The sequence below is a fragment of the Nesoenas mayeri genome (genome assembly GCF_963082525.1).
Source record: "Nesoenas mayeri genome assembly, chromosome: 18".
In the NCBI taxonomy this organism is placed as follows: domain Eukaryota; kingdom Metazoa; phylum Chordata; class Aves; order Columbiformes; family Columbidae; genus Nesoenas; species Nesoenas mayeri.
This window is the reverse complement of record NC_137566.1, coordinates 9,935,454-9,954,576: the sequence shown is the minus strand read 5'-3', so window position 1 is coordinate 9,954,576 and position 19,123 is coordinate 9,935,454. Positions and strand designations below refer to the sequence as shown.

At 53.3% G+C, this 19,123-nt stretch overlaps 1 protein-coding gene across 1 annotated transcript in view; it reads right to left on the bottom strand.

Moving 5' to 3' along the window:
• RXRA (retinoid X receptor alpha) overlaps nt 1-15,651 on the bottom strand; it is a gene marked incomplete at its 3' end in the record, with an annotated part of 30,706 nt that extends 15,055 nt beyond the window's left edge. Inside the window, exons 1-4 of the mRNA XM_080356170.1 lie at nt 15,427-15,651; nt 11,104-11,254; nt 10,314-10,493; nt 961-1,130 (exon numbers count right to left, since the gene is read on the bottom strand). Coding sequence (XP_080212296.1) covers nt 961-1,130; nt 10,314-10,493; nt 11,104-11,254; nt 15,427-15,636 — 711 coding nt within the window. The 5' untranslated portion in view covers nt 15,637-15,651. The remainder of the gene's footprint in view (nt 1-960; nt 1,131-10,313; nt 10,494-11,103; nt 11,255-15,426) is intronic.
• Nucleotides 15,652-19,123: the final 3,472 nt, after the last annotated feature.

Below are 19,123 nucleotides of genomic sequence, written 5' to 3'. Positions count from 1 at the left end.
AGGGCTCTCCCAGTGTACAGGGGTAATTAACTGCTGCATTAGTTGCCTCAGTTGCAGTCCTGCCTGTTACAGGCATTCCCTATTCCCATGACTTTCACGGGAACAGGAGCTATTGGGGAATGGGGATCGCATCCTAAATGCTGCCTAGACCGGGCAGCAAGTACTTTCCCTGCTCTTTGTGAGGGCTTTGCACAGGGTCTGCCCTAGAAACACAATTGCAGAGGGTAGGTTGGAGGCAGCTGCTCTGCAGGGAGTTTTTCTCTAAGCAAGGCTTTAACCTGCTGATAAGGGAATCCCTTAGGAAAAGGACCAAGCCATTTTCCCTCCTCACAGCTTCTCACTCTTTTCCTATTTCCCTGTCAGCTATCTCTTGTTTACACAAGATCCTGTTAGAGCTTCAAGCAGGCCCAGTTACAATGCAAGCTTCTCAATGGGAAAGGAACTTGAAAGCAAACTTCTCCAGGTTTTCTCTTCTTAGAGCCAAGCAGCTGTAGAATTCTGCATCTGAAAACTCACACCCCAATTTTACAGCTCTTATCTCTCCACACTTGAGCCACACAGGTCTGTTTATTGGCTTGATTGGACTCTGAGCTCTTCAGAGCCTGGAGTCTCTTCCTGCCTTTTAGCACTAAGGGCTGTTTGTTAACTAAAAATCACTTCTGCGAGCCCTTCTAATTATGCCTTACAGTATCTGTTCCTTCGTTATGGCTGTGACACAGACAAGCACCAGTGCTGCACAGGGGCAGAGGGGTTTGCTTGTCTCTTGTTTTCATCTAAGCTCACACACGGCATCTAGAGCAGAGCTCAGAAGTTGCATTTCTCAGCCCTACTTATTCCTGTAAGATAACCACTCTGAGCTGGGCTCACTGCTGTAGTCCTGCTAGGTCAGTCCTGAGACCCCATAAACCATCCCTGCTGCCCTGTGCGCCTGGGACGAGAACAAGGACAGAGCTGCCTTACCGAGCTCGGTGTCAAGCCCATATTTGCTTCAATGTACGTCTCTGTCTTTGGCTCCACGGCGAGTTCAGCTTCCAAGATCTTTTCCACGGGCATGTCCTCGTTAGCGCTACTTGTTGACTCCACCTCGTTCTCGTTGCGGTCCTTCCCCCGCTGCCTCTCCTCCTGGACGGCTAAGGGGACAGAGAAGGGACAGTGTCAGCCTCGGGGTCCCGGCCATGGTGTCACCCCAAAGCTCCACGGAGCTACAGGCGTTACTTGGCCACGAAAACATCCTCAGTCCTTGTGACCTGGAGGAGCACACACACATCTGATGCCTTGTTCTCCCACCTGATCTGTGCACCACTGTGGCCAGAGGGTCTCGGGCTTGGACAGTCCAAGGGAGTGTGAGGTTTGGGGAAGGAACCAGGCAGCCCTGGCCTGGGAGAGATGCTCTGTGTGCCCTCCCCTGGGAGCACGGTGAGCAAGGCTCCTGTCACACACGGCTTCTGTGGGGAAACTGCCCATTCTGCACAGGGAGAAGTCCTGGAAGCAAAAAGCTTAGAGATACATGATGAAAAGCAAAGGATGCTACACGGCGAGTCACCATGGGAGAGGGAAATGGATGCGTACTGCTGCAGGGGAGGAAAACGAGGTGAAGTGATAGCATTAGGGAATCCTAAGTAAAAGACAAATTGGTCAGTTTAAAGCAAAAATCCAGGGTTCAACCACCTTCTGAGCCTGTTAGTGCTAAATTTCCAAGGAAGTCATGTCACGGGTCCAGCTCCCTGGCCCCGCAGCGATGCTAACGGCTGCCATGAGGCGCTGCAAAGGACAGCGTGACCGTGGGACAGGAGCGGGGACCTGCCGGCAGGAGCTCTATGCAAAGCACCGCTCTGTCTACGGGCAATTTCTAAACAGACAGGAGAGACCTGTCCCAAATCCTGCGTGGTAGGAATAATCTAGCCAGAGGCATGTCACACGCTGACAAGCTAATGTCTGAACAGTACGTAGATGAAAAACGCTTATGAGATGCTAATAACATCATTATTATTAACGATCTCCCTTTGAAACCAGCGCACACGCTTTCCCTAAATCTGGGAAGCAGCTTTATGCAGACAGTTACACGGGTAACTATCTCCTCGATCATCACCTTACATATCCTAAATCACATACTTTTCCACACACCGTTGTTTCCCACAGGACGTTTGAGCCCAGTCTAGCTGAGAACAGCCCAAGCAACAGCAGTTTCTATCACTACTCAGGAGAGGCAACTCCCTGAACTTATCCAGCTCTTTGTTGGGGACTGAATGAGGCATTCAGTAACTAAAAGGCATGCTATTTATTGACAATTATCCTAACACTTTACCTCTCTGTTGAATTTGAAGCTGTTTCTGTAGTGCTAAGAGAAAGCAGCAGGGGCACAGGTACAGTTCTATGGAAAGCCTGTAACACAGTCAGGCTTTTTAGGCGATCACTGGGACCAGCTCTCCATCAAGTGCAAAAATAAAACCTAGAATATACAACTCATTTCTTAAAAACCAGGAAATTAAAACACATGCCAAAAGTGCCCTATACGGACACCGATCCCATCAACCCAGCTCCATCCCAGCACGCAAGGGCCCGGGGCTGATTTCCACCGCTCTCCTCACGCAGCCGCTGCGGTGTTGCCGTTTGCTGCACGTCAACGGCGTTCGGCCTCCTGCCACGTGAAAGCTGTTATGCAAAAAGCACGAGGTTGTTTTTCCTCTTCGCAAACTGCTCTTAAGTTTACGGGCTGCAGAGGCTCCCGAGGCCCACACAGCGTTTTCCGCTCGGTCTGCCAGAGTCAGGTAAGCTGCTGCTGTCGGAGCTCAGGTTTGCGTTGCGGCTTTTGTCCATCTGGCTCTTGTCTGGCATGGATTCTTCACTTTTTCAAGCCAACATAAAATCCTGCTTAAATTTCTCCCCCCACCCCTACTCCCGCTGCCTCAGTCATCAAAAGGCTAGAAATTTTTGCTTAATGCCAACGTTTCTTCAACAGCACAGATGTACCAAAACTCCTTGGGGCACATTAGAAGAGATAAAACACCTACTAAATAACAGAAAAGCCTAAGAGAAAGGCAAACCCTCAACAAATGGGATTTTACAAAATGACTTAAATGCCAAAGACCCGACGCACAGCTGCAGCGGGTCTCAAGGATAAAGGTACAAAGCTTGGTGCCTTGCTCCGAGATCAACCACCTGCACCACTGGAAGGGGTGTTAGTCCAAAAAACACACCCCGGTCTGGGATGGATGTGGGAAAGCCGAGAGGAGCCCATGTCCTTGTCCTTCCATCTCATCGCTCGGGCTGCAGGTGAGAGATGAGATGCCCGCTTAGAGCTGTGCTGTTCCAAATTATGCCGATTTTTCTCATTGTGAGGGTGGCACAGCACTTGTGGCTCTATTTACCTTAAATGCAGGAGGCGAGGCAGGCATATTGCTTGCTGCAGCCCAGACAAGCCTCTCCGGCCAGGCAGAGCAGCCCCAAGCTGTGGTTACACCAGCCCCGTCTGCCGTGCCGTGTTCTCAGAGATGATGCTCTCCTCCGGGCTGATGGCTCCGCCAATGCTTTTCTTTTTCTCAGAGGAAGCTCGTATGGTTGAGATGTTTTCCAGGCCGATTTTCTTAACGTAAGGGAAGCATTTAAACCTTGCAAGCCACTTGAGGAGAAAGAAAAGAAGTTGCAGTCAGAGGTCTGAGCGGCAGCCCGACCTCCTCCAGCTACGGCTCAGCTGAGTCAAGGACCGTGTTTTCCATGGCACCTGATGAAGAGGCTCTCGTGCCATTCTGCTTCATTTGGCCTGTACTTGCCTAAGGCCAGCTGTTATAATTTTTCATCTCAAGCTTCTCCAGCCCATCTGCACATCCTCAGGCCATGGTACAGCAAGATACGGAGTCTCATGTGTCAAGACCACTTCTCAGTGACTTCTCTCTGTGTAAGAACCAAAATGTCTCATCCTGTGGATGCAGATGAGCCTCTGCTGCCCGAGTCTGAGGGCTGATGTGCAAAAATGCCAGAAGCATCAGTGTGCACATCATCACCGGACACTTTGCCTTTGCTCGTGGTGTGGCATCTGACAGCTCCATCGATGGGTTTGAGTCCATTGCAAAGTGAGCACCCAGGTGCCCAAACCAACCAGGGTGGTGGCTGTGGTTGAGTAATGAACCTTCCAGCAGCCGGAGAAGAACAAGCTGCTCACTGAGGCTCTGGGGAGGACTTGGAGGACACTGCTGAGCAACCACAGCAGCATCTCCAACTCCTGCCATCTCATCACAAGCCTTGTGATGAATGTCACGACGTCCTGGCTCTCTGAGCCATGTGAACATCCCTGCATCCCAAACCTCTGGCTAAACTTTTCTTTCCTTTTTAAACCTTGGAAACATCAGAAAGCTGATGTTGTGACCTGCAGACTAATTAGATTTAAAAAAAAACCAAGGTCAAGTGCACACTTTGCACACTCCGTTTTTAAAGCCTGGTCAAAGATGCAACATGGGTCCCCAAGCTGTGGCACTGCCACCCCCGGCAGGCACCGAGCTTTGTGCCAGAGGAATGTTAACGAGGGGAGGAAGAGGCACAAAGGGGATGGGATTTTGAAGACAGAGGCTTTTCTGAGACTCTCATGGGTTGCAGCATCATTTGTTTGCTGGCAGCGAGCTGGATGCTACGGCAGCTCCTAATTACCACGTACCTTTCATTAATACAGATGAGCGCTTGTTTCCGGGAGGAAAATCCATCCTTCCAGGAACAATGGCGTGGATGCCTGGCTGGGGTTTGTTTCTTTTCATGGGGGAGGAGGAAGAAGGATACTTCACCCCCACCAAAACCAGAGTTTTTTCTGGGGGACAAATCCACCGATGCTCAGTATGGAACCCGTGGGCAAACAGAAAACGCACTTTGTAGCCCTGGTTCTCCCATTCTTCTTAGGATGCTCTGATCCTCTCCTGCCTTCGTCTCTCTTCCTCCTTGCCATTCCCCAGCAAATGCAGGGATCCACATGACAAACAAGGACAATGACGCTTTCCAGAGCGCTCCAACACGGATGAATTTTGGGGAAGTGCCCCCACATCGCCAGGACACATCACCCTCCTCTTGGAGAGCCCAGGGGCTCTGGTGGCCTCCAAGACCCAAACCTGCCCAGTCTTCTCGAGCCTGCAAGTGGGTGGCTGTTTTATTTATGAAGTGTTGGGGGAAGAGTTATTGGGGATTTCTGTTTCACTAGCGGTGGAATTTATTGGGCTCCGCTGCCTTTTTATGAAGCTACGTCTTAGCTGTGTATCATCAGCATCTTGAAGAGCTTATGCCTGAAGTACCTGTTTATATCAAAAATGGCATGATATCTGAGGAAACTAATTCAGACAGTGTTTCTCCTGCTCTGCTTTCATATGTCTCCCTTTTTTTCAAAGATGCGGCTTCCTACTACTGTAAGAAACCTCAAAAGCTGAGATATAAGAAATAAGTGATGGCGTTTTCTCCAACATTTTCAACTAAATCCTGCATTTTTTAAACACGGGCAAAATACTGCCGTGATGATAAAAAAGCAAGGTAACTTCAGTGAAATGGAGTGTTAAAAACTGAACTGAAACCCTTGCACGCAGTCGGTCCACATGGGGAACGGCTCTGGAAAACAACAGCAAAAAATCACAAGCTCACTTCGCTTTCAAAAGCCGGACACGGCAAAGTAAACAGCAACATCGCTAAAGCAATGAGAGAAAAATCACAAGCCAAGCTCTTTTTCTCAACCTAAGAGTATCTTTAAAAACAAAAAACAAACCCAGCATCATTTAACCAGCTGGTTTAAAGAGCAGCACTTTAAAAGGATATAAGAAACAAGCTCATTAAGCTGAAAGACATTTTCCGTTCCAAAATTACTACTAAAAATAACTGTGCTCTTGAACTCTGCCCCTTCACTGGGGTACGGCCACTTGCCTGTTTTCACGTTCACTTGGACAGTGGGTTAGAGACCTGAATTCCTGGTTTTTCTCCCCAGACTCCTCTTGCTCCTGTTGTGTTAGTGCAGGAGCTCAGCTCCAAGTCTGGGTTAAAACACAGGGAAACTTCAGTCCCTCTGCATGAAGTGATTTATCTGAGCAGCTCCCTGGAGACGTGTGGATGTCTCCGAGCTGCAGACCAGAGCTGCTCCCAGCAGCGCTGCGCGACAAACCCCTCCTAAGTTAAATCCCCCAGCTCAGCGGCACCACAAGTGAGAAAGGGAAAACCGACCCACAAACACAGGGCGAGAGGAAGAATTCTCTCAGGCTGGGAAGTTTAACGAAATCTTAGAGTCAGAGATCAGGTGTCCTGGATCCTCCAAGCACGACTGTGGATCGTAGACTCATAGAATCATTTCAGTTGGAAGAGACCCTCAGGATCACTGAGTCCAACCATAACCTAACTTAACTCTAGCGCTAAACCAGGTCCCTAAGAACCTTGTCTAACTGCCTTTTAAACCCCTCCAGGGATGGTGACTCCACCACTGTCCTGTTCCAATGCTCGACAACCCTTTCTGTGAAGAGTTTTTTCCTAATATCCATAGCAGCTGCAGCCATACCCAGGCCACCACCGTTATAGTATCTATGCCCTGATTTAGGAACAATCTTGGGGTTCAGGTACGCAGCCCCTGCCGGGGAGGACAGTGTTCTGGTCTCCCGGTGGGCTACGAGCTTCCCAGCAGATGCACCAACATCCATTTCACCTCATCAGCACCAAACACCAGTTGGTGCTGCAGGCTGCAGCTCAGCAAGGGGTAGCTCCCAGTTATCCCGTTTCCCTCAAAATAAGACAGGGTCTTATATTAATTTTTCCTCTAAAAGATGCTTACTTTTTTACATGCTCCCTGGACACTATTTAAATTGACTTTTAAAATGAACTGTAACTAGGGCTTATTTTTGGACTTATCTTATTTTTGGGCTTATCTTCTGAGCATCTTCAAAAATCCTGAAAAATCATGCTAGGGCTTATTTTTTGGGGAAACAGGGTAACGAAGCGGGCAGGCCAGCAGATGCGATGGAGACAGGCTGGCTCCCGCGGGTGTCCGGAGGCAGCAGACGGAGCGGGGCCGGGCTGTGCCGGTTCCCAGCGCTGCTCCCTGCGCGCCGGCCAAGGGCGGCCGGCGGGAGCATGAGAAAGGGCTCCGCGCTGGTATTTCCTGCTCGCTCTGCGATCCGGCGCCGTTGCCAGCGATGGTGGGGCCGGGACCTCCTCACACGAGATAGCACCGCAAGGCGAGGGCCGTGGAGCTTGCGGTCTCTCCGATGAGCCCCTTCACCTCTGGACTTAACCCCGGCTAATGGCATTACATGCAAGACACCTTTAGCCCGAGACCCTCAGTGTTTCCTCTCAGCTCTGCTTAACTCAAAGGCCGTTTCCACTTTTTCCCTTTAAAAACCTAAGGCTATTGATACACAGACACCTTAGACCCTAATGAATAACAGATCGAGCAGAGAGAGTTACGCTTCTGGATGCAAACAGCCTTCCCCACAATAATAATCCTTGCTCTAGTCAAGATCCCTGATGGTAATCTTAATTTTGTTGACTATCCGGTATTTAGTGGGAGACAGAGTACAAAAACCAAAGCCTCACACAGCTGGCAGTAATTCATAGGGGAAAAATGTTCCCAGTTGCTTATTTATGATAGCTGCAATACCTCAGAGTCCATGAGGCTCATTCAACATGAATGCAGCATCAGGATCTATCTTAAATGTTTTTAACAGGGAGCAGCAAGCAGAGACACACGCACCAGAAAGAATCTTCTGCTTCCACAGGCTTTCCCCTCTTTAAGCCAAGACTGTCGGGACCAAACCCTTCCAGAGCTCCATCAGCTGCCCAAGAGGTCCTGTTGATTTTACTCCTTTAAGCCAAGCTCTTAGCTATGTAAGAGACTATGAAAGTGGCTCTTGCCCCTCTTCTTCCCAGCATCACTCTGCAGATCGCAGCTCTGCTCACCACCACACATGACACCTTTAACACTTATTTTCTCACCAGAGCTACAGCACTTAGTTTAGAGGGTTTTACTGTAATTCCACCACAAACAAAAACCTTTGGGCTACAGGAAAGATACTTTCCCAGCAGGAATCTGCTATGCCTTTGTGTAGCTACAAATCACGTCTCCAGAGCAAGATATTTATTAGGGAAATGAGGCCCATTACCCTGGCTCTGTTACTTAAAAGATGCAACAGTTTACACTAGAAAATAAAAAGCCAGCTATGTTGTAAGGGAGTATTTAGGTAAAAGGAATTAGAAATGCAAGATTTAGCCCAAAACTGTTCCCCAAAACAGAGATGATGGGGAGGTGGCGGGACTGGTGTAAGGACAAGGATAAGGCTCCTGGATGGCAGAGTGGATGTGCAGCAGCGAGGTGGGATGGGCGCAGTGGGAAAGACACCTTTTCATTGACAGATCAGGTAGATAGCACACATGAAACTCAAGAGCTGCTTAAAATCAAAGCTCAGCAAGACCCAGCTTCTCACTCTGAGGTCTGGGACAACACCGGGATAACTCCACACCTGCCATGAGACACTGTGAAGTTTTAGGTTTATAACAAGAGAGAGTTTTATTTGGGGACAAGAGCTTTCCTACATGGGGACTATATCCCAAACATCTACTGACTGCCAAGGGCTTTCTGTCCTTCTCTGAAGCTGAATCAGAAGATCAGCCAGCGCTGCCTGAGTGCACTTCTAGAGTTATGAAGATCCCATCTGTCACACTTTTAAATAATTGGCCGATCGTTATGAATTCATTTGGTATTCATTGTGATAATGTTAATCAAGATGAATTAATAGAGTCCTCATACTGTACGCGCCCCCTGGGGAATTCCACCACCATTTAGAAATTAATTAATGGACCTATAATTTTAGTGGTGCTGCCCATGCAATCACCGTTAATGGTAGGCACGGAGCAGGTACCCGATCACAGGGCGTCAGTGCAGGCTACGGAGTTTTAACATTACTGCTGGTGTTGCCTTCCCTACAGACCTTGGCTGAGATGCTTCAGGGGTCTGAAAGGACAGCGGGTCTCTAGCTGCCGGTACAAGGCTCCCGAGGCCATGCCAAGGGTAACGGGATGCTCCACAGGCATCTACACCTGCATTGCTCCCCTGAGAAGCAAGTGCTGCTGCTCAACACACAGGAGACTTCTTGGCTTCTCTTTAGTCTCCCAGGGCTGGAGGTTTGACTTTCCTGTCACATATATTCTGTTTTTCCAGCACACTCCATGGCTCTGCCCATCTGCAAAGCAGCCAGGGCAACGCCTGCACTGTACCACTCACCTTTAGAGGCATTTTCTGACTGTCCTCACCTCTGCGTGTAAGACTCGAGGTTCTCTCTTTCCTATCAAGCTGGAAATGATGCAAATTGGACAAGAAAGGAGGCGAGGAAAGGGTAGAGGATGTGGAGCTGGGAGACACTGCAACTGCTCATGGTGACGGCTCCAAGGAGCAGCTTTTAGAAACCTTCTGTCAAACATGAATTGCTTTGGGTGAGCATGGAGAGGGGGCCTTGGGCAACTCCGTCGACGGAGCATGGCAGGGTCTGCTCAACGCTCGGCACAGCTCCAGCACTGCCCTGTTTAATCAAAGCTTCAGACCGGACTAAGTGCTCTTCAAAGAGACCCGTGGGCTGGGATGTTGCTCGCCATACCAAGCGACTCGGCGAGAGATGGGTTTGGATGGGTTTATCGGCCGGTCAGGGAGGCGAGTGTGGCTGCGGAGATGTAAGGGGAGAAGGCAGCAGGGAGCTGAGCAGCACCACGGGGTCATTTTCACATCGCGTCTGGTAAAAGCCTGTTCTGCCAGCAGTTTAAAACAGATAGAGTCAGCATTTAAAAAGAGCATTTACAAGAGGCACTGCCAGGGAGCTTTAGATCCTAAATTTAAATTCCAGTAAGAGGAGGGATATCTTTTTACGAGACTGAATTTCTTCTTTCCTCCCAATGAGAAAAGAACAATCTAGTGTTGCTACTGCTAGGGAATGTTACTGAGTTAGAGCAGCTGGTGCTCAGGGCCAATGCCCGAGCTCCAGACTCTGATAAGAAGGACGACAGTTCCCCAAGTTTCCCTGCCCGTCCCGAGCGAGATGTGCAGCACAAACAGCTCACAGCTGGGACATGCACAGGGCCCTCTCACCTCCCCATCATTTGGGTACCACTCTGGGACTTACTGCTTTTTTGGAAGCCATGGCTGTGGCGCAAAAGTAAAACATAAATGAGAGCTGTGCATTGTTGGTGCCCCGGCGCAGGCAGTTTCACGCTGGTTTTGGTGCACGTGGTGCTGCCACGTTGCCAACAGGAGCAGGAGCTGCTGGAGCCTCCTAGCGAAGGAAAGGTCCCTGCAGCACCCATGGGTGCTCTCTCGGTCTTACCTTCTCGCTTCATCCCCATCGCCAGACACTTCTGATAGCGGCAGTACTGGCAGCGGTTGCGCTGGCGCTTGTCGATCAAGCAGTCCTTGTTGTCGCGGCAGGTGTAGGTGAGGTCTTTCCGCACCGTGCGCTTGAAGAAGCCTTTGCAGCCCTCACAGCTGTAAACCCCGTAATGTTTACCTGTGGGGGGAAGCGACTTGAGTTAAAAGGACCCACAAGGACAGGTGACCCAGCCTGCTCAGCACCATGCACCTCCTCTTCCATCCCACAGCCCGACCAGCACAGGAGGTGTCCCTAAGGACCTCAGTAACTGGGCAATGAGAGCACTTACAGAAAGCTTTTAAAACAGCATGAGAATAAAGGGAATTAGCACATCTTTATCTCCCACGAGTGGAGAGACTGTTGAAGCACATCTCTTTATCTGGTGCTGTGTGACAAGACCAGTGCAGATCAAAGGATGGGTAGAGAGTGGGATGCTCACTAATGCCTTGTCTTCAAACTGCGCAGGGCTTGAGGATGTAACACCAGCCTCAAGCTGAGACCTGGGGTCTCTTGGCTTGGGTCAGAATCTGCTCCAGATCAGATGAGCTGGGGAAGGCTGGTCAATAAGGGACTTTTCATGCCCTCCTCTGAGGGCACAGGCTGCTCCTCTCCCAATGGAGAGTCCTCGCTGTGCTGCAGGGACCCCAGGAGCCACAAACCCCTCGCCACGCTCTCCCAGGGCACCCATATGTGAGCGCAGCCCCAGCACGACGCTGCAAACCCCTCTGGGCACAGGCACCAGCCTCACCTGAAGATCTGTCCCCGCAGATGGCACATATGTGCTTGGTGAAGGAGGCCATCGTTCCTGAGGGATGTGCTGGCACTTTGAGGACTCCATTGAGCCCCAGGGGTGGCTTAATGTCTTCTGAGCTGCTGACGGGGTTCATGGGTGAGTTGAGCTGTCGAGAGAGAAGCACAGCGCTCAGTGAGGAGCCAGACATGGGGCAGGAGGGACAGGCAGGGCACAAGCTTCCAATGGGGACATGCACCACTTAAAACACCCACCCACAAAGCCGAATCAAGAGGAAGGATTTGGGCACATGTGTCCAGAGACCAAGGGCACAAGTGCTCGGCTGTTGCCCTGGCACAAAAGCCGGGGTGACTCTGAGCTGGCAGCGGGATGGCACCGGGTCTTGCTGCTGGCACCAGGGTGGAAGGAGCAGGGTCACAGCGTGTCCCCCCACGCAGGGCTGACACCACCCGCCCCATGAAGGATGCTCCTGCATGATTTAAGAGGACAGCACGTTCCTCCTGCATCACCAGACCCTCACCGCGGTGCTTTAGCTCTGCAATTTATAGATATCCTTTTAGCATTATCTCACCAAAGGAAAGCTTCACAGCAAATAAATAGATCCCGGATGCAACGGGGCCTGGCTTTCCAGAGCTGGTTGAGGTGGGACACTTCTCTGGGTGGACAGGGGACTGAAAATGGGTCACCCTGGGATGCAGCACCAGCCAGGAGCGCTGCGGCTGTCCTAGGGACCAGCCTGCCAGGGACTGTCACAGAGCCGCATCCCTGCCAACTTCTAAATCCAGGCTGGATACGCAGGATTTGTGCTGCGGTTTGTTGTGTTTCTCTTCCCTAGTCAAGATCCTCAGCAATTGCACTTGTCACGAATTAATTCGGGGAAGTCCCAGGGCTTGTGATCTGTCAATTAGAGGAGCGCAGTCGTTCCTCTGGCTTTAAAGTCCCTGGGCTGGTGGGAAATATTTGGCAGGCAGATGACTAATAACGGCAGAACAGAGCAAGGTAAACCCACCCTGGAGAAATGTGATGGATTTGCCTCCCTCTCCCGCCCTGCCTGTGCCAGATGATGAATCAAAGGCAGCTGGGACCTGGTGCCACCGAGGGACACGCTTTAGCTGCTGCTCAGTTATGCTGTGATAGGGCAGAGAAGGGAGGGAGGAGTGCGTCACCAGACACGAGCATCTCTTTGGGACGTGTGGGTCCCCAGGCACAGCGCTTCTCTCCGCGCTACCCTGCGAGCAGGGGCTGCCGGCACTGCGGCCGCGGGGACAGTGGCTCCAGCCATTCCTCCCAGCGCGCTTTTTGGGAAAGGGATCCATTTCCCACATGCAGCTGGTGGCTCTGGCTCCTGTCGTGCTGTCACCGGCCGCTGCCACATGGGAGCAAGGACAGAGGCCATCAGCTGCCTGCTGAATGCAAGCCTTTCGCCACCGCTTCCCCCAGTCCCAGGAGCCCAGAGTCTGCAGCCCCCCAAGAGCATCTACCAGGGAAGATAAGCAGAGAAAGATGGGGTGAGCCCTGAGCCTTGCACCCAGGAGGGCGGGGGGTCCCACCACCACCCCGTGCATCAGCAGGACATCCTGGAGGGAGCTGAGTCAGCCCTGGGCTGGGCTGGGGGAAGTCATCAGTTCCTCTCGCAGCGACAGCCCGAAACTTCAGCGGAGGCACCACGTGCACCCCGTGGTTCCCACACCCCCCGGCGCCTGCCCTGCGCCTTCCCCTCCGCGCTGGCGGCCGCCGAGCGAAACCGGCAGCACGTGCAGGCAGGGAGGAGGCAGCGGCCCCCGCCTTGGCACAGAACTTCTGCTCCAGGGCTGGACAACTCAGCAAGAGAAGCGGGGACACGGGAGGAACCAGCGCTCTGCTTCCCCAGTGATGCCGGGACTCCTGGGCTCCTCTCCCTTCCCTGTTCAGTTCATTGCACTGGGGATCAAATCCTGTCCCTTCTGGCAAGCAGAGATTTATTCCTCCCCCCATCCCAAAAAACCCACAAACAACCCATCTCCGGTCCCCCAGGCACCCTTACAAAGAACATTGTGCAAAGGCAGAGAGCGGCTCTGGAAAAGCCTAATCCCGCGTCTGATCTCTCCCCGCTCGCCGCAGGCACCCCAAGCTGCTGCCAGCAATGCCGGAGGCGGCTGCGCCAGCACAGCCCCGCGAACCATGTGGAAAGTCCCTCCCTTTCAGCTCTTACTGAAAATCCTGCCTTTTTTTTCTCCTGTTTTTTCCAGAGTTTTTAGTAGGAGGGTTTAAATATGTGTTAAATCCCAGTAAATAGCAGAGTTGCTGTGTCCAGCCTCACAGTTCAGCTGGGACTGTGCTCAATACCGCTACAGCCCTGCTTTCAGACGTTCCTGCCCCGCACCCCTCACCCCTTGGCACCAGCACCCCGTTCCCGAGGGGGCCTGGGGGCTCCCCGGGTGCTGGGGTGCCATGGCAGGACACCCTGATTTTGGGGCTGTATTTGGAAGCTGTGTGATGCCCTGGAAAGTGCATGGTGCTGGAGGGAGGGTGCTGGGTGTGCTCTGAGCATCCTCCGGTGCTGGCATCAAGTGCTACTGGCTCCTCGCCTCCCCTGGACCAAACGGGAGAGGGAAAGCGAACCAGCTTTCGGGAGCCTGATGGCTCCTTCGCACCCCAGCACCGGCAGGAGCTGGGGAGGACAGGACCCACCCCATGGAACCCACCGCACCTCCTGCGCCCCGTGCCCTTCTGCTCTGCTGGCTTTCTAGAGGCGACGAGGCGTGGGCTGATGGCAAGTGGCATCTGCCATCTGATGCAAACCACCTTCCATCAGTGCCATCCCCGCCTGGCGACGGGGGCCGCACGCCTCATTACCCCCAGCGCTTTGCCGACCGGTGCAGCGGTGCGGGGGTCTGTGCTCCCCTCCGAGCATCAGCCCCATCGCCTGCACCCTCCTCCTGCACTCCTCCGCGGGCCCAGGTAGGCGCCTCTGCCCGCTGCAGGGACAGGGACAGGGACCTAATGGGCCCAGACAGGGACCAGATGGCAGGAGCCATTAGGCTGACGACCTCCTCGCTGTCACCTCTAGGAAAACCACTTACGACAATTCCCCGAGCAAGGGACGGGTGCTCGCACCGCGCCGAGAGGGCTGGAGCCGCCGCGCTCCCCAGCACCGTCTGACCACGCTCTCAATTCCCCTTTCTGCCCTGTGGCTGCATTTTATTTCAGTTCCCCTGGCTCGCCGGTCCCTAAAGCAAACGGTGCCTTAGAATTGATGCTGGGGGTGCATCACCCCTTCCTGATTTCCTCCCAGGCTCGTGGCTCACGCCTGTGTTGCTTCACATCCCCGCTCCCACTCCTTCCCCACCATTTCTGCGCTCTCGCTGCTAATTTTGCTCTGGCTGCTCGTTCCCAGGCACCGTTTCAGTTCCTCTTCTCGGCCACGGGATGGGAGGTGGCATTTCTACCCTGCTCCTCTCCCATGCTGGGGGGCAGGACCCAGCTGCACTGGCTGCCCCCACACATCTATGGGGTGTCATGGGCTGGATCCTGCACGGGAAAAGCTCATCAAAAAGCAAATAAAGCTGCCACCTCTCCAGCCGGCACAGGGTCCTGGGGGAGCTGCCTGGGTGTGCCCAGGACAGGACTCAGCGCAGCCCTTCCCAGCCCCAGGGTAGGAAGACCTGTTATCTCTGGAAATAAATCAGGCCAATATTTAAAAATAAAGGTGCTGGCAGGTGCTCGACTCTCAGAGAGGGCCTGGAATAAATAAACCCGCAGCGAGTGGCAGGTGGTGGCCAATTCCTTAATCTGCCCTTTTACTAAACATATACCGTGCAAGCAGCCAGCAACAGGTGGCAGGGGCTGGTCAGCGCACCCCGATCTTGCTATTTTTAAAAAGAGCTTATCTCTCCCTACTTGGAGGTTTTTTTACATAATCTTCAGCCGGCGAACGCCAGTCCTTGCCTCGCGAGGAGCAAGCAGCCCTGCCGGAGAGGGGCAACAGGCAGGGGACGCCTTGGCACATGTTATGGGGGCATTGGTCCCCTCTCACCCCCAGCCTGGGGATGGACATGGCACGACCAGAGGGGACAAGCGATGGGCGATGATGGATGGCCGTGCTCAGGAGGTGCTGGTCCCCCACAGCCCACCCAGCCCCTGGCCAGAGGAGCAGGATGCCTCTGACTTAATTTCCCCCTTGGGCTTCTGCTTTTTGCCTCCCTTCACTGCCTGCAATGTCGTTTATCTCCCTGGTCTGCAGCAGGGAGACCAGAGCCAATTTTGGACTGAGAAACACCCAGAGGGGGCTGATCCTCAGCTAAACAAGCAGCAGCAACATCGCCACCACCTTCACCTTACCTGTGGGCTGCTGGTGCCAAATCCCAGGCTGGGGGTGGAGGGGACGGACATCGAGTGCGGTCCCATGGGCGAGCTGATGACGGAGAACGGAGGTCCCATGCCATTGATGGGCGAGCTCAGGGTGCTGATGGGCGAGTGGAGCTGGCCCGGGGAGCCCAGCGAGGAGCCGATGCCCGGCCCAATGGACGGGTGGAGGGATGGGGTGGCCATGGGTCCCCGGCTCGTGGGAGAGTTCAGGGACGTGGAATTCACTTGGGTGGAGAAATCTGTAAGAGAGGAAAGAGAGAAGTGGGGTTGAGTCTCCCATCTCAGACAGGCTCTGGCGCATCGCCGCAGCAAGCCTGGAGCAGCAGCCCCCGAAATTCCCAATGCATCCTCCATCTTTCAAAACCACCTTCTGCTAGAGAACCCACACAGGCGTTAAGACAAGCTCTGAGGGCATTTCCATCTCAAGAGCCACTTGTCACTGCTCTCTTCCATCTCACCCGCCGCACCCCGGCTCTAAACTCCGCCATGGATGCAGCATTGCTGCTCGGGTTGATGCACAGATCAGAATTCCACTTTGGGAGCAGACAGATGCCCTGCGTGCTCCAGGATAACACGGGTTTATTGCAGGGCCAGGCCACGCGAGGGGAGCATGGAAGAGCAGCACCCATGGAGCTGCGCGCTGCAGGAGAGCAGTTTGATGGCGAGGGCGTTCGCGCATCGCACGTGTGGTTTGTGTGTCCGTCCAGGGTACAAGCACGCAATGGGAAGGCAAGGAGGAGCACGCCTGCCTGCTCCACGGGCAGCAGGGGGGCAGATTTCTGCAGAGGGGACAGATTTCTGCAGGGGGGACAGATTTCTGCAGGGGGGACAGATTTCTGCAGGGGGGATAGATTTCTGCAGGCAGCCGCGGTCATGCTGCCTCTGCCCGCGCCCCAGCAGCTCTGTTGTCCCAGGGGAGCGGGAGGAGGGGGGCGGGAAGGGGGGGTTTAAAAATAGACTCTGATTCTCCCGAGAGGAGACATGGAGCCATTCCTGGCACATTTCCTCCTCATCCTGTCACGCTGCTTGCAAAACAATCCCGAGCAAGGAAGGGGCTGGCTCGTGGCCCCCGGGCGAGCTGCGAGCGGGAGCTGCCGGAAGGCGGCGGGGCGGACGGGCAGGGGCCCCGCAGCATCGCCACTGCTCACCCCAGCACCCGCTGGGACCCCCTAGTTCACACCAGCAAACATTAGTCCAGAGAGGGGCAGCCACTCACTCTGTCATTTGGCCAGGGGCTGTTCAGTGGGGGGTGCGGGCGCCACCACTTTTGGCTACAGTTAAATAAATTCTGGGCAATACTGTCACCTGCATGGGGTTGGATGTCTCCCCAGGATTTTGGAGCGATTAGCATGTGAATGTTACAAAGTGGGAAACATGTTTGCTGAACTCACAGCAAGCCCAATCCCAGCAGTCTTCCCCAGACATCACCCATATCGGTGCAGAAAGCCCAGAACAAGGCAGCAAAGGCCCAGCAAGGCAGCGATGCTCTCCTCGCAAAGCTGTGCAGCCAACATCCCATCACTGCACCCAGCATCCCATGCACCCAGCATCCCATCACTGCACCCAGCATCCCATGCACCCAGCATCCCATCGCTGCATCATTGCATGGATGCAAAAATGGGCATTAGGCTCCAAAGCTGGGACGTGTCCAGCTCCCTCTGCACGGGTGTGCTGTCCCATCTGGGACAGGCAGAGGGGACACGTGCCCAGACCCTGTGCTCCAGCCAGGTGCCACCGTCAATACCAAAACCGGCACCGCCAGCCCTAGCAGGTGTGTCTGTGGCCGTGGTGGAGGATGAGCATCCCTGTCCCTGGGGGACCGGCCTCGCATCATCTCTTGCAGGATGTTGATATAAAACAACCACTGGCCACCACGTCACCCGTAGCTGAGTGACGTGCGGGCAGCACAACAGGAACCCCGGGAAATTCCTCAAGGCTTCGGGGTCTGCTCCTGGCGTTCGGCACAGCGGTATCACGCTTCCCGGCTCTCTGCTTTTTGGTGTCTTTACAGGGCTGGGAGGAGGAGCGGGGCTGGGTGCTGTCCTGTGCTCTGGGGATGCGGGATGTGCTTGTCACCACCCCAGGTCCAGGGGGAAAGGCAGGAGCTCATTCTGCAGCACCCGTGTGTCTGGGTATGGGGTCCCAGCCAGCCTTTCTCTGAGGGACCTCCAGAAACACCCGCCAGCCACGGTGACGGATGGACACCATCCAAGGATGCGCTGGATCCCTGGCCAGGGGAAACAGGCACTTGACCTGCCGGAGAAGGGAAGGCAGCGAAGCACAGTCCTTCCTTTTAAAAGATGCTGAATATCGAAGGCAGGAGAGGTCACAGGCAGGTTATTGGCGACCGGCCCTCGCCTACTCAAGCACATCAGAAAGCAAAGCACAGCAGGGCTGGCACCTCTCCCAAAATACCCATCCCCGGGTACCACGGGAGCCCCCCAGCCCCGGGCACCCCACACCAGCTCCCCTCACCCATCCTGTTTACAGTTTTGCCTTCCCAGCAGACACATTCCGCAGCACCCAGAGAGGAACTGGGTGTGTGTGGTCGGGCTGGTCTGGGGAAAATAATTCAGACAACAAGAAAAAAGAACGGAGGCAAGAGGAGGAGTAACCTTGCACTGAACAGGCTGGTTGGGGAGAAGTGTGTGTAGGCACGGACACACATTTGGGTGTGTTTTCACCCAAAACCCTTGGCCAAATACTCTGAAATCTGAACCAGACCTGAACTCCTTCAGAGAATCGTGTCTCGTCTGTTCAAAACAACTCCTTGGACACTGGGAAGTTTCCACTCCTCATGCGAACGCGGCAGCAATGGGAAATATCTACCTCCAACCAACTGGCAAATATGGAAAAGGGTTTGATTTTTGTTTGTTCTCCCTTAAAAAAATCCAGAGTCCACCTTTGGCACCTCAGACAGATGTTGCTTGTGCTCAGGGGACTTGGGGGAAATACTGACTTGAGGTGGAGAGACCGGGATGTGGAGCTGAATGTGAGAAGTTCGCCCTCCTCACTCATCACAAGCATCCTATAGGGCTTTATATGCTAAAGGAGTGCCACAAAAATAAATCTAAAAAGGAAAAAAAGCCTAGATTGAGGAAATATCCTTAATAGAAACAAATAAACCCCTAAACTGATGAATACCACTTGGATTGCAGCGAACAGAGGAGGTATTTTCCCAAACGTATTTTGAGTTCAAGCTGTGGGAGACTTCATTTTTCCTGTGCAGTTTTGCCATTTAAAGCTGTTGTGTGTGACTATCTCTTGACCGAAATAAACTCTGCCTGTTTCTAGATTGAAAAAAAAAGTTCTCAAAGCATTTCCCCTCTCGCCGCACCCATAAATTGCAGCTATTTTCTCTGTGTGTCCTTTGTTTAAACACAACGACCTCTATATATCTTATAAGATGCCCCATGGCAGTTGGGAGATGGGAAACGAGAGCTCTTCAGCAGCTAAGGAATTTGCAATGAAGCGCTTTTTCTTCCTCTAAACTACGAACGCGCAAGCCACAGAATCTGGATGTGAATTTTTTCCCAAAGAGTAAAGATGTTTGGGGCAGGGCCACATGATCCATCTCGAGCGATGGGGTTATTTTGGCCATGGGGGTGTGCGTGCTGTCGGCTCTCCTCCGCGGTTAGGAACACGCTTCAGCTCGAACCATCGCACGGAG